General features: G+C 41.9%; 1 protein-coding gene across 4 annotated transcripts in view; it reads left to right on the forward strand.

Moving 5' to 3' along the window:
• NELL1 (neural EGFL like 1) overlaps positions 1–15,112 on the forward strand; it is a 391,785-nt gene that overhangs the window by 72,719 nt on the left and 303,954 nt on the right. For all 4 annotated transcript variants that reach the window (XM_080983235.1, XM_080983238.1, XM_080983236.1 and 1 more), the window contains exon 4: positions 2,662–2,832. In XM_080983235.1, the coding sequence (XP_080839361.1) occupies positions 2,662–2,832 (171 nt within the window). The remainder of the gene's footprint in view (positions 1–2,661; positions 2,833–15,112) is intronic.

A 15,112-nucleotide genomic window follows, 5' to 3' on the forward strand; every position in this document is an offset into this window, starting at 1 on the left:
AGTTAAATTAGCAGGGAGACAATATACAGCCTCGTTCTACTCCTTTCCCAATTTTGAACCAATCAGTTCTAACTGTAGCTTCTTGTCCCACATAGAGATTTCTCAGGAGGCAGATGAGGTGATCAGGCACTCCCATTTCTTTAAGAACTTGCCATAATTAGCTGTGGTCGACACAGTCAAAGGCTTTTGCGTAGTCAATGAAGCAGAAGTAGATGTTTTTCTGGAAATCTCTAGCTTTCTCCATAATCCAGCACATGTTTGCAATTTGGTCTCTGGTTCCTCTGCCCCTTCGAAATCCAGCTTGCACTTCTGGGAGTTCTCAGTCCACATACTGCTTAAGCCTGCCTTGTAGAATTTTAAGCATCACCTTGCTAGTGTGTGAAATGAGTGGAATTGTGCAGTAGTTGGAGCATTCTTTGGCACTGCCCTTCTTTGGGATTGGGATGTAGACTGATCTTTTCCAATCCTCTGGCCACTGCTATTACTGTAGTTTAAATAAAAATACAATACATCTCAATATAGTGGGGAAGTCTGTGTCCAGGTGACATGTATGCCTTCTCTGTTGTATGGGTCCTAACTATTGATGGATAACTTCAAGGCTCCTGATCTTCCTTGTTATCATCAAACCAGACTTGGACTGGATGTTCCTTAAAACAGGGGGCATCTTTAAACAGAAAACCGTTGGCCACTTTTAAGAGCCCAGTTTGTTTTTCCCATTGCTGATGTGTTCTGCTTAAACAAGAAAATGGAACCTTTTCCAGATATGCATCTTCAGTTTGTTGGTGTATGCATTTCTATGCCCTGCGTAGTAGGATTACTGTGTTTGGGTTTGCTTTGATGAGTGCCATGGCCTGGCTGGACACAGAGGAATGGTGGGAGGCACCTGATGGGAAACCCCCATGGGAAGAAGGCTCAGAGCCCTTGATTGGCGGTGGGATAATAATGAGTGGTCAGAGGAAAAAGAGGGAAAAGACTAGAAAGAGGAAGTGTCAGAAGCTGAAGACATAACAGGTTTTAGAGAGCAGGGAGAGCCTGTGACAGAGAGAATCCTAGAAGCGGAAGCAGGAGAGGAGGGAGGCCAAGATACAAAGAAGAATCAGCCAGGTGGGGAAGCAAAGGTGTCTCCCCCTCCTGCTTTGATAAGCTCCCCTTTTCTGTGGTCTCCCAGGACTAGGAGGGGCATGCGTGGGAGGAGCAAAGACAGGCATGCTGTCATAGTCTCAGATTGCTTGGGAAGAACCTGGTAGAGGAGGAGACTTAGGTAGCTGTGGGAAGGGGGGGACCCTTAGTCTCTACAACTGCCTCATAGCGGAAAGGCCTGCCGAAGAAGAGTTGCTGTGCTCACTAGGCCTGGCAGTCCTGAACAGATCTTGTTTCTTCTAATAAAGAGTTAACTTCACTTATTCCATCAATTTAATGCTGGCGTGCTCCTGCCATGAGTTTCTAGGTTATTTTTGACTTCTCTTCAAGTTCATTTTCAAGTTGAAATATTTAATTTAAACATTTCATTTAATATTAAAATACTTTGTTTTGCTACTTAGATACATTTAATGGCAGTTAAAACTTGATGTGTGTTAGATGATGCAAACTCATTTTTTATCCTTTCTCTCTCTTTTGCCAAACATGCATTTGTGCACAAGTTTCTAGTCAGTAATTTATTGCATGAGCGAGTCTGTCAGGGTTTTCCATTTCACAGTGTGGGTCAATATTTTTTTCTTGTGGAAAAAATGGTAACTGATATATATTGCACAGCATTCCATGTGTTTTTCCCTTGTCAAAAGTTTACCAGACTTTTGTTATAAAGAAAGCAGACTGAAGTCAGAAAGATGGGGGGGGGGGGAGGAATAGAATGAACAAAAACTCACCTTCAAAGCTGCGAATGTTAACTTTTAAAGGTCTCTCCCCCTGTATTTTAATAGCTGCCAAGGAAAATCTTCAGTACCTAGGTGCCATGGCATGTTTCAACTGCTGGCATGCATCCTTGTGCACTTGCCAAGGTCCCAGTACTGGCATCTGCTCTCAGCCCTTTTTAACTCAATCTCAACTTGCCATTCTGAGCAGCTCTAAATACCTGTCTGTAACTGCTACGCTCATTTCCCAGAATGCCCATCTCTCTGAGGCATTGGCTACAGTCACAGATTTCAGTAAACCAAGGATGAGAAACTACTGACTCACAGCTTCTGCTGATCTGCTGTGACCCCATGCATCAGTTAAGCTTAGAAAAATCAACTTCTTTTTGAACCAGTGGCATCTTTTTAAATATCTAACTGGTGTGTCAGCAGAGGGGGCAGTTTGAATGAGAAAGGGGGGGAGAGGGGAAATGGTGTGACCCTAACCATGATGTGACCACTAGGGGGCCCTTTACTGTGGACCATCTCAAATCTGGGAGCAGACTCTGTCAGGTGCGTGAGATTTCTAGTCTGTAATGAGAATGGCTTTGAATGGTGCATGACTGATGCCTAGCCTAGATGTTATATTTGGAGGCTGTATTTTGGGTGGGTGGCTAGCATTATCACATACACATGCATGTTTAAATAAACACAGAGGCATAATAATAAATGTAATTTTCAAGAGCAAATGTTTTCATTAATTTGCAGAACACATGACTGAATAGTGCACGGCAGGTAAAATGAAATTGATTCCTCTTCTTTTTAAATGCAGTTACTTTGAACTGGAAAGCAGTGGCCTGAGAGATGAAATAAGATATCACTACAGATTTAATGGAAAGTCAAGAACAGAAGTATTTCCGTATCGGCTGGCAGATGGACAGTGGCATAAGATTGCGTTATCACTTAGTGCATCCCACCTCCTGCTTCATGTCGACTGCAATAGGTAAAGGTACTTCTCTGTAATGTTTCTCTTGAATAACTGCCTGCTCTTCAGACTAAAACTAATTATTTGATGAAATCTGCCATAAAGTTCTGTATGTGCCAAAAAAAAAAAAAATTGCCAAGAAAAGTGAATGTGACAGAAGACAGCATTAGAATGAAACAGTAAGCCTGTGATTATGAACAAAAAGCTGATTGCTGATATTGGGGTAGGGGGTAGGTTATTGAATATATCTCCATGTTCTGTAGATATGTGCTCAAGCAATGTTTGCCTTGATTACATATAATGCACTGCACTGAGCTGTCCATAGCTTTCCGAGTGAGAAAGGCTTCTCAGTATACCTACATCGCTTGAAGGTGTTATGTGTTGTTGTTTTTTAAAAAAATTCTTTGAATGTAATCAAGTGCTTTGGGGGGGAAATCTTTAAAATCTTTTCTAAACATAAACTTCTAAAAGAGCGATATACCTTAATTGCTTAGAACTCCTACTAATTCTCTGCATCAATTTGTTCTGCCATTCTGTAAGAAGTTCACAGTAGATACAGGCCTACTTTACTGGGGGGGAGATGGGGACTCGTTGTGATATTGTAACATGTATTCATTTATTAATGTATAAGCTTGAGCAGATGTTGAGGGTGCAGAAGGAAGCATACAGGCAGTTCCAGATCTACAAGCCCAAACCTCACTAACCTCACTAACTTGTCAAGGCTGTAAGATTCTACACTAGAATAATTAATGATGTTAGGTATAAAGCAGCTTTGCTTCCAGTGTCTTTTAACTCACCTAAAATCATAATTCTGACATAACAAAAACAGAGAATAACATTGAAGCATTAGCTATTAAAGACTTAAAAGCATTAGCTATTAAAGACTTAAAAAGCATTATATTACACTTACTGCATCCTCTTAGAATCTTGGTTGAACTGGCATAAATCATACATCACGAAATGCCTACAATATATGGGGAAAAACATATGGGGATATTTGGCATTTTTTATTTGTCATGGGTTGCCTGTTTTTAGTTGGATTGGCTGGCCAGTGACCATGACATGACATTTATCACATTTGAAATTTATTTAAGGTATTTAGGAATGGGTTGTATCAGGTGATTTTGTCTGTACGTGATGGTTATGTGATTGAGGGTAAACCTTATAGGAAAAACAATGGCTGAAGTGCTGGATATTCATTTGTCATTTTCATATTTTCTCTCTGTTTCATGAATTGTGTAAAAAGATAGTTTCCTTTACATGCCTATATGATCCAGCACTAGGTGGTACAATATTTTTATCCGAAAAAACATTTTGGAAAAATATCTGCACCAAGAACCTATAATTATTTATTGTTATAGGAAATTATAGAATTCGTTTATTTTGGTTACATGTTTGAAATGCGCATTATATGAAAAAAGTATTGCATAGTGTAGATAACATCATACATTCAATATTTTTATTGAACGTAATTTTTATTTTATTGTAAAAAAATTGTGTTTTTATGTATACAATAACCTCACAACAGATAAATGGCAAAAGAGCCAGCTGCGGCCTACAGCATGCTTCTTTGTAAAATGCTCTGCATGTAAGCTTGTTTTAGGCAGTAATCATGCAGGGGACTATGACCTGAGCTACTTTCTGACAGCACGCCATTTTTACACGGACATTCATGAACTGGAGCCCACTTAGCCCAAGTGCAGGAGGATTCTGCTGTTCTGCTGTTCTCGCTGTAGCAGACTAGCATGGCTTTCTTTTGGATTCCTCACACCCCACCCCCAGTAGCTGACAATCCAGAGAGGATGTGCCGCACTGTTTGCCCATAATATATGAGAAATTCGTTTTCCATGACCAATATGCATCACATCTCCTAAGAGTTACTTTACGTAACGGGACAACATCAGTGTCTCTAAAATACACATTCAAAGGGCATTTTCACTGAAATATGGTACATGCTTGAAGAGCATGCATTAAAAAAGCACACATTTCCACTTGTTTTCTCTGGCTGAAGAGCTTAAAGGATTGCTAATGGGCACTTAAGCATATGCTGTTCTCAGTGGCATTTCCTAGAATTCCTTTCTTGCCCTAAAATGTGTACATATTGGTTTACAAGGAACTGTTTGTTTATTTGTATACATTTGTATACTGTTTGCGTGTTGAGGTCCCCAAGACACCCCCCAAATAAAACACAATTGACACTTGATTTTAGTTTAAGGTTTTTGGCATAATTTTGGCCACAACTTTATTAAAAATAAAAGAAATGTGAGTGGTTGCTTAGGCATTGGTTGCAACTATCTGACCCCGCACGGGGACAGACTGACATTTGCATGCCCGTGAAGTCAGTAAGGGAAAACATTTGGGGAGAGAGACGGAGCTGGGTACCATGCCCTCACCTCTCCCCAAATGCTCCCAGGGGCTCTTGCGTGGCCCTAGCCCCTTGACAGGGGTTCAGACAAAAGCATGGCAAGTCCCTGGATTTCTTTAATGGAATACCCTTGCAGCAGCAGCATTTGGAGGGGCAGGCACAGCCAATCTATACCCCTCCCACCAACCAATTCATAAAACCAATGCCTAACCGCAACCTTACAAGTTGTGACGATTTGCTACACAGTAGGCAAAAACCAAATGGCACCAGCCAATCAGCCAAATGGACAAAATTCCTACCGGGCCCCTGCCCCAAAAGCTGACGACCCCATGAAAATCAAAAAGTTCAAATAAAACATCTGATTAATAAATTCAAATACCAGTGGTACAATTGAAGGAAAGTCTGGTTAAACAGAACAGTTTGAAGCAAAATACAGTGGTACCTCGGGTTAAGAACTTAATTCGTTCTGGAGGTCCGTTCTAAACCTGAAACTGTTCTTAACCTGAAGCACCACTTTAGCTAATGGGGCCTCCTGCTGCTGCCGCGCCACTGGAGCATGAGTTCTGTTCTCATCCTGAAGCAAAGTTCTTAACCCAAGGTACTGTTTCTGGGTTAGCAGAGTCTGTAACCTGAAGCGTCTGTAACCCGAGGTACCACTGTATTGGAAAAAAATATTCAGTGTTGATGCCTGAGTTGTTCTCAAGTTAAACGTCACAGAATTTGATTCACAATAAGATCATGCTGGCCACATGACCCGGAAATACTGTCTGCAAAAGCAGACAGGCGCCGGCTCCCTTGGCCTGTAAAGCGAGATGAGTGCCTCAGTCCCTAGAGTCATACACGACTGGACTTAATTGTCAGGGGTACCTTTATTTTTTTAAGAGTGAAGAAAGCAACAGTTAGCACAACCTGCAGCCCTCTAGATGTTGTTGGACTACACCTCCCATCATCCCTGATCACTGGCCATGCTGGCTGGGGCTGATGGGAGTTGTAGTCCAGAAACATCTGGAGGGCTGCAGGTTGTGCACCCCTGCTCTAGTTGATAGTTCATATATGTATATGGGTGCCTCATAACACTTTTTCATGCTAGAACCATGTACTTAGCAGTTCCTTTACTTCTAAGCTGTCTCCCTTGATAGCACTTGGTAGTTCCATGGAGTGAAGGAAGGGTGCTTGCCCTCTGGTGCCACACTACTATTACAGCTTTTGAAGCAAAGGTCCCTCTAGCCTCCCAGTTTAATTTCCTTCTCTTTGTGTTTCTAGATGCAGTAGCAAACACCTGAAAGGCAGGTTCAGAGAAATCCTGACATCTTGTAAACACTTCTTGAAGGGCTGTATGTGAGGCACTGAAAAAAAAGATAATGAACTTGATCCTTCCTCCTTAGAGTCTTGACTATAATTAACTGAACTGCTTCTTTCCTAATGCTGACTGATAGCTCAGTTGTCTTAGCCTCTTTGACATGCTTATGTCCAGTAGTTTTTTCAGTGCCTTTGTTCTGCATGAAAGACAGGGTTTCTGCATTTTTTTATTTGCTCAAGCTTATACCCCTCCAATAAGAAAGTTCAATAAAATAATTTCAGTTAGCTTATTCTGTGGTGACTAGCTCATGGACTAATTAGGCTTTTAAAGTTATAACCACAGTATGGCTGTTGGTAAATGCCAGATAGGTGATTGCAATTTGCAATAGCTTAGGCTAAGGGGATTCCTTCAGGATGTTTACCAGATTAAAAGCACAGGATATTGGGTCCAGAACGGAACAAATGATTCAGATTAAAGGAAATAGAGGTCCTTACCGAATGATATTTTCAGGCTCGATTCCCTTCTACCTGATCCTCTTCTGCAATACTAGTTCTGAAGACAATGTCCAAATGTTTGAGTGGTGCTCTGCCTTGAACCAACCCCTAACTTGTAAACAAGGCAAAGCAAAGCAACGGAGCATGACAGTTGTGGAGTGTATGTGTGAGAGTTGACTAATAATGTCACAGGCACTCTATAGTAGATACACTTGTGCAACCACATTTCAGGCCAAGGGCAGGTCAGTCTAGGAGTTTGGCTGCTTTGACCCAGTTTCTAAGTTTAGGGGACAGAGAATAAAACATACTTTGAAGTCAAAGTGAAGCAAGTTCAAATATCAAAGTGGTCAGCTGTTTAAGTGATGCAGAAAGACCTGAAGCAGCAAATATACCTACACTAATCATGATAGTTACAGTGGGACCTCGGGTTAAGTACTTAATTCGTTCCAGAGGTCTGTTCTTAACCTGAAGCACCACTTTAGCTAATGGGGCCTCCTGCTGCCGCTGCGCAATTTCTGTTCCCATCCTGAAGCAAAGTTCTTAACCCGAGGCACTATTTCGGGATTAGCGGAGTCTGTAACCTGAAGCATATGTAACCTGAAGCGTATGTAATCCTAGGTACCACTGTATATCAATTGCCACCCTGAACCAGTTAAATAGCCAGTTAAATATTAGTTCTGCTAATATACTGCTTTTTTAAAAAAAATAACTTCTTACCTAAACTTTTGTATACAAAAGAGAACTGAACATTTTCTAAATTTATTTCCACCCAAGTCTTCTGCTGACACTTCAGTCAATTTCTTAAGGCTGTGAAAGTGATTAGCAGTGCCTTACAAAGGGCATGGCAACCAGGAGTACTGTCAAGAGCTGCCAAAGTATCTGAGCTTTCCTAATCTTCAGTGGGTGGAAGGCTGCACTTGAAAGCACATGTGGAATCCAGTATTAGGGAGGGCAGATTTCACATATCAATTTTGCCATTTTACGATGGCTTAGTAGCATCTTAGGCTTGGAGATGAGTTCTGAATGTTTAATGAAAGGCATTGGTTTTCTGAGCTTCTTTGAGCAAATTAAGTCACAGGAGAAAGAAATGCTGTTTTAGTTCGTAGACTTGTGGGTTTTGCATCCTTTAGTGGTGTTCACTGCTTTCCCTTTTAATTGCTCATTCAGTTCAGGTGAAGAAAATGCTGGAGTGTGAGAAAAAAATAGTTGTTGAAGTTTGTAGTCTCCCTCAGTTTACAAGGGGTGTTAAGGAGGAGCTACAACCATTCTTATCTATGGCAGTGTTACATTTAGCAAGATACAGTGGTACCCCGCAAGACGAATGCCTCGCAAGACGGAAAACCCGCAAGACGAAAGGGTTTTCTGTTTTGGAGGCGCTTCGCAAGACGAATTTCCCTATGGGCTTGCATCGCAAGACGAAAGCCCATAGGGAAATGCTGACGGTCGGGAGCAAAGACTTTCGCCCACAGCCGGCCTTCAGAAGAGGACCTCTTCTGAAGGCCGGCGGGGGGCAAAAGTCTTTGCTCCCCCCTGCCTGCCTTCCCCCCCCCGCCTGCCCCGGGCGATCTTAAAATGCTGGCGGGTGGGAGCGAAGCGTTCGCTGCCGACCCCCAGCATTTTAAAATCTCCCCGGGACAGCAGAGAAGTCTCTGCTGTCCCGGGGAGATTTTAAAATGCTGGGGGTCGGGAGCGAACGCTTTGCTCCCGACCCCCAGCATTTTAAAACGCTGTTCCGAAGCGGGGCGGGGGGGGGGGCGGGAACACCTGCCCCAGCCGCCCCACTTCGGAACGCTGTTCCGAAGCGGGGCGGGGGGGCGGGAACACCTGCCCCAGCCGCCCCACTTCGGAACGCTGTTCCGAAGCGGGGCGGGGGGGCGGGAACACCTGCCCCAGCCGCCCCGCTTCGGAACGCTGCTCCGAAGCGGGGCGGGGGGCGGGAACACCTTCTGAAGGCGGGCGGGGGGCGAAAGTCTTTGTCCCCCCTGCCTGCCTTCCCAGGGGCTTTTAAATCGCCCCGGACAGCGGAGAAGTCCTCCGCTGTCCGGGGCGATTTTAAAATGCCGCCCGCCAGCATTTTAAGATTGCCTGGACAGCGGAGAAGTCCTCTGCTGTCCTGGGGTTTTTTAAAATGCTGGGGGTGGGAAGAAAAGCCCTTGTCCCCCCCCCCCAGCCTTCAGAAGAGGTCCGGGGACAGACTGTCCCCGGACCTGGTCTGAAGGCGGTTTCCCTAGGAACGCATTAATTGATTTTCAATGCATTCCTATGGGAAACCGTGCATCGCAAGACGAAAAACTCGCAAGACGAAGAGACTTGCGGAACGAATTAATTTCGTCTTGCGAGGCACCACTGTACGTTGGTTGTCTTTTTAATATGAGTGGTGCTAATACAAAATAAAGGTAAAGGTACCCCTGACCATTAGGTCCAGTCACGGATGACTCTGGGGTTGCGCACTAATGCAAAATAGGTGACGTCTTTCAGGTTTTGCCTTGAGCTGTCATTGCAGGGGAGGAGGTAAAATTTGCTACTGAATGTGACTTTTTTCACTTATTTTGAACCATTAGCATGTTGTATGCCACATTGGCCTTGTTCACACTTAATAATAAGCCACTGTACATGTCTTGTTGGCATTGAGCAGTGTGCTAGTGTATGCTGCCCTGCTGCTCCTCTCTTGATGTGAGCAACTGTCAACAACGTATGCAGTTCTGGCTTATTGTTAAAGCTAAATCTGGGATCATGGTTTACTTATATTTTTAAACTGCCCTTCAATCTTGACAATATATACAGGGTGATTCATAATGAAGTATACAATTTCCATTTATAAATGGAAACTGTATACTTCATTATGAATCCCCCTGTACTTTAGGCCACCTGTCAATCAAAGCTTTCAGGGCAGTGTACAAAGAGTACAGTAAAATATAATATAAAATCAACAATAAAATAATACAATTAGTAAAGTCACAGCTGAATTACAAAACAGCAGTAACACAAAAGTCACAACGAATAAAAACTGGCCAACCAAATGCCCCCAATCCATATTTATGCTTTCCAAACTGTTCCATATGCAGTATACTAATTCGTAGTATCACTTTCGACACCTGAATGCTGATTAGTCATTGACCTCAGGCATTCAAATGTGGTGTAAAATTGTAATTTTAATGCTTAAATATGCAAAGAGAAGCTACTTGAAAGATTAGTGGCATTCTAGGCTAAAAAAAAGAGGCTTCTTGAACATGTTGTCATAATTTAACTATGCAGTAATGAGATGTGACTAACAAAGGCGTGGGGTTCAATAAAATGTATACAAGGAAATGCATTTGTCCATATGTTAGTCACTTTAACATCTGTTCTTCTATGTCCTAAAATTGCTCTTCCCAATGGCAATTCAAAAGTCTTAGTTAAATAATTTCAGGTGTAACTCAAAGATGACCAACATCAATAAGTCTTCTTGATTAAAAACCAAAAGCAATGATATTATTATTATTGGCATTAGCAAATGTCCAGTTGATGTCTGAAGAGTAACAGGATCCAGAGGCAGCTGGTGCCCATGACACCTGAAAGGGCCGCTAGGAGGTCACAAGGCCAATGTGGTCAGGAGGGTGTGGCCAGGTTGTCCTCATCCTCCTTGCTTGCAAAGATACTGTAAACACTTGGATATTTCAATTTTATAAATACTTAGCACCTAACCACACCAGAAGGAAAGAAGTGTTACTTAAGACTTAAAGTACCGGTAGTTTTGCCATTTGGGTGCTGTTTGGATTAATGCTATTTAGGTTAGGTCCTTGGCTATGTGAAATTACTGCCATTGTTTGTTAATATATTTTGTAACCGTTGTATTTCTCCAGAATAACAGTGATGCAGTAAACAAGCCATGCCTTGATGTAGCTTGATTATGAAGCTCAGTGGTTGAAAGAAGGCTAGGATATGGCTTACATGCTGTGTGTGACTAGATTCCTTGTTTTGTCACAGGCATTCTGTGTGTGAATGGAGAGTTGTATATTGCAGTCAACTGATTTACAAGACTGGGATATCATAATGGTTGCCTCTATTGTCGTGGTGATTGTTGGCTCCCTGTGTGATACATTTGCAGCATTGTGTAATGGAATGAATTGTTCTAGGCAGTTAAGATGATAGATTTCAGGATGAGCAAGCACAATGAATTTGATACATTTGAGCAAACTGCCAAATGTTTGCCTGTTGTAGATTTCTCCTTGCTAAGCTTTCTAAAGCTTGTGCTTAGTTGCAGGGTACTCCCTCAGATGGTAAATAATCATAAACATTTGACATCCAATGCATATCTACTTTGGGTGTATGTGTTATTGCTGTCTTTGTTGTTATGTTAAGTTATTTTTGTGTTTTGTACTGTAAACCACCCTGTGATCCTCAGATGAAGGGCAGTATAGAAATTTAATTAATAAATAAATACTTGATAGACTGAAATGTAGCACCCTAACCCTAACCCTAAAAAAAGCTCCCAGTATATTGGAAATGAGTATTGCAGGGTGGCAGAACAGAGGGGTAGGAGGCTATGCTGAAGCTGTTCACTACATGTAGGGGATTTTAAACATAGGGAAAAGCATTTTCTTGAATTCTAGAAATCTAATATGCACACCAGGGATGCGGGTGGCGCTGTGGGTTAAACCACAGAGCCTAGGATTTGCCGATCAGAAGGTGGGCAGTTCGAATCCCCGCGACGGGGTGAGCTCCCGTTGCTCGGTCCCTGCTCCTGCCAACCTAGCAGTTCAAAAGCACGTCAAAGTGCAAGTAGATAAATAGGTACCTCTCCGGCGGGAAGGTAAACGGTGTTTCCGTGCACTGCTCTGGTTCGTCAGAAGCAGCTTAGTCATGCTGGCCACATGACCCGGAAGCTGTACACCGGCTCCCTTGGCCAGTAAAGCGAGATGAGCACCACAACCCCAGAGTTGGCCACGACTAGACCTAATGGTCAGGGGTCCCTTTACCTTTAATATGCACACCTCAGTAATGTAATTGTGTAGAATGGTGCTGGGGCCTTATGTTCATGATATGGGAGCCTTCTTTCTAGTTTCCTGCATTCTGTCCTACTCGTACAGACTGAGATTCTGGACTGCAATCTCCTCGTTACCTCAGTCAGTAGAGCACGAGACTCTTAATATCAGGGTCATGAGTTCAAGCCCCACATTGGGCAAAAGATTCCTGCATTGCAGGGGGGTTGGAGTAGATGACCCTTGTTGTCCTTTCCAACTCTACAATTCTGTGATTCCAACCGAGGCTCCTATGGATCTGCTCTGACATTTAATCCAATTTATTAGTGCTTTGCTTACTGGATGCTCAGCAGCTCAGTTGTAGAGCACATGCTTTGCATGCAGAAGATCACAGGTTCTATCCTCAGCCTTTCCAGGTACAGCTGAGAAAGACAGCTGTCTGAGAGCCTGGAGAGCCACTTCCTGTCGGTGTATACAATACTGTGCTAGATGGACCATTGGTCAGATTTGGTGTAAGGCAGCTTTCTTTGTTCAGTGCTGACAGACAGTGCCTGTAGTTTCCTCTTGATAGAGACCCGACAGCTGTAGTTTAAGATGCAGGATGTTGCAAAGCTTTTCAGTGTGGAGCAGAAAAGATACTGATGGACAGGTTTATGCCTTTGACAGAACAGAGATAATATTGCATTATGCTTTACTTGTGACGTTTTGTATTCATCTTATTTGTATGCTGCTAATGTGGCAGAGGGAGAAAGGATGCATAATGACAGAGAGAATAATTTTGAATCAAACCTAGCAAGGCTCACACGAGCAATTCAGTCACTTACTAAACTGTGGAAGTAGATGCATTATCCCACCCTCAAATATTATGTATTTGGCTTTTACACTGTAACAGCATAAATTTAGATGTTAGACTAAAGTGGTAATGAATTCTCAAAACACAGGATGCTTTTTAATGGTTGATTTTGAGGTTTTAGCAAACCGATAGCAAAGCACTGAAATGATTCTTTCCTTCGAGGAAATTCATATTACACATTCCCCTTTGTGTTTCTATGATGTCCCAGAAACAGAGAAGCAATAAACACAAAATATGATTTGAGAAAAAATGCAGATAGACTTCAGGATGCATTTCGCTGTCTTAACAGTGCAGTCATATAGTTCAATAGGACACCCTGGTAAGTTGTTAAGGATTGCAGTCTAAAAATTAGAACTGATTGAGGGAGGGCAGGAGGGAGAGATGTTTGAAATTATATATAGCCTGGGGTTAGGATTCATTGACACAGGAGGTCATATAGTCCAATACCAGAGGGGAAAATGGGTGGTTTAGTTTCATCATGATCAATAACAGCTTTAAAGTGATATGTTTGCTTCAGGCAGTGGCTGAATCTTTCTGTCTAATGAGGGCCTCGATTTAAATCTATATTCACAATTTGCGAATATGTCTCATATATGAATAATAGGACACTCATCTTGCATGGATTTTAGTTGGATGCGGTTCTTAAGCCTACATCTTTAAAAGTAGAAGATAATTCTGAGGGTCTTGTTTGTTACTTTTAAAATTATCTTAATTCTCCAGTGGTCCTGGGGTAAGGCAGTCTGTAACCTTCATGAAGCACTTCTTCCTAGGTGCCAGAAAGGTCTTTAAGCAAGAATGGCACCATGGGGATGGATTTTCCCACAGCTACATAATAATTTCAACAGTTCAAACCATGCTCAAGGCAGCTTACAACATAAAAAGTACATAACTGCAACAGAACTATGATTAGATAGATAGGATATATAGATGATAGATGGATGATAGATAGATGGATAGATAGATGATAGATAGATAGATAGATAGATAGATAGATAGATAGATGATGGAGAGAGAGAGAGAGAGAGAGAGAAAGAAAGAGATCTCAATCTGACATCTAGCTCAAGGATGTACAAGATCAGGGGTGCTGCCAGAATCTGTGCCTTCAAGGGGCCACAGAGGGCTTTGGAAACATCAGTCTATGTGAAGCTTTTTTGTCCTAGATAAAGGAAATACTTCCAGATGGCAAGGAGGCCCCATTGAAAGGATACACAGAGCACTCTGTCTTAAACTAAACTAAAAATAAAAATGGTGAGTTCAGTCCCTATTATCATTCGCTTTAGCTCCTTCTTCATTAAAAATGACTTACAGTATTTCAAAAGTTCAGGACACTGGAAAATATCATAATAGAAAATTCAACGCTAAACATCTACCAGAGTCTCTGCAAGAGACCTTGGCTACCTCATAAAACCCTTTATAGGGTCAAGAAAAAAGGAGGTATAGTGATACCTAACCTAAAATGGTATAAAGACTCAGCTAACTTACCCAATATCCTTTTGGTTTTACAAGCCTTAGACCAGGTCCCATGGTTAAAAGTGGAGGATGATAACGGTCAGTGCTTTATGTGCCCACCCCCTTATTAGAAAGTGTACAACAAGACACTAGAAGACATTATTAACCCCTTTCTAAAATCAGATTTGACCATATGGAAGGAATGGAGACTGAAACTTTGACCTTTTGATTCCCCTTTAGTCCCAATAACTCAACACTCTTCCTTTCGCACAGCAGCCAAATCAGGCTCATTTGTTAGGTGGGAAACAATGGGATTATATAAACTCAAGACAGTTCCAGAAATAAATATTATATTGGGAGATATACCTCATGATTGGTTAGAGATATACCAGATTATACACTTTCTAAACAAGCCCAAATATAAGGACTCCAGCATTTTGAATGACCACTGGGAAGGGGAAACGTATCCCAACTATATATGTATTTTGTATTTTGTGTTTTTGTATTGTGATTTTATGTTGTTAACTGCCCTGAGACCTGCGGGTATACAAATAATAATAATAACAACAACAACAACAACAAATTACATCAAAACGTTGCTGATGGGAATGCAATTTACCTGACTCTCTAGTGGTGGTTTTGCCAAGAAATTATTCTCTTTTGGGAATAAGATGTTCAAACAATCAAATGATAGGGACAATTGCTCTGACTAAACCCAAAATTAGCCCTACTATTTTATTTAAATTCTCACATTAAGAACACAACCAACAAATACCTTCCATTTATTAACTGCAGCTAGATTTGGGATTGCAAAAAACTGTAAATGCAAATCTTTTTGAAGCCTGGATTTCGCAAGTATGGGACATGGTGCTTATG

The sequence above is a fragment of the Podarcis pityusensis genome (genome assembly GCF_964106645.2).
Source record: "Podarcis pityusensis genome assembly, chromosome: 1".
NCBI classification, from domain to species: Eukaryota; Metazoa; Chordata; class Lepidosauria; order Squamata; family Lacertidae; genus Podarcis; species Podarcis pityusensis.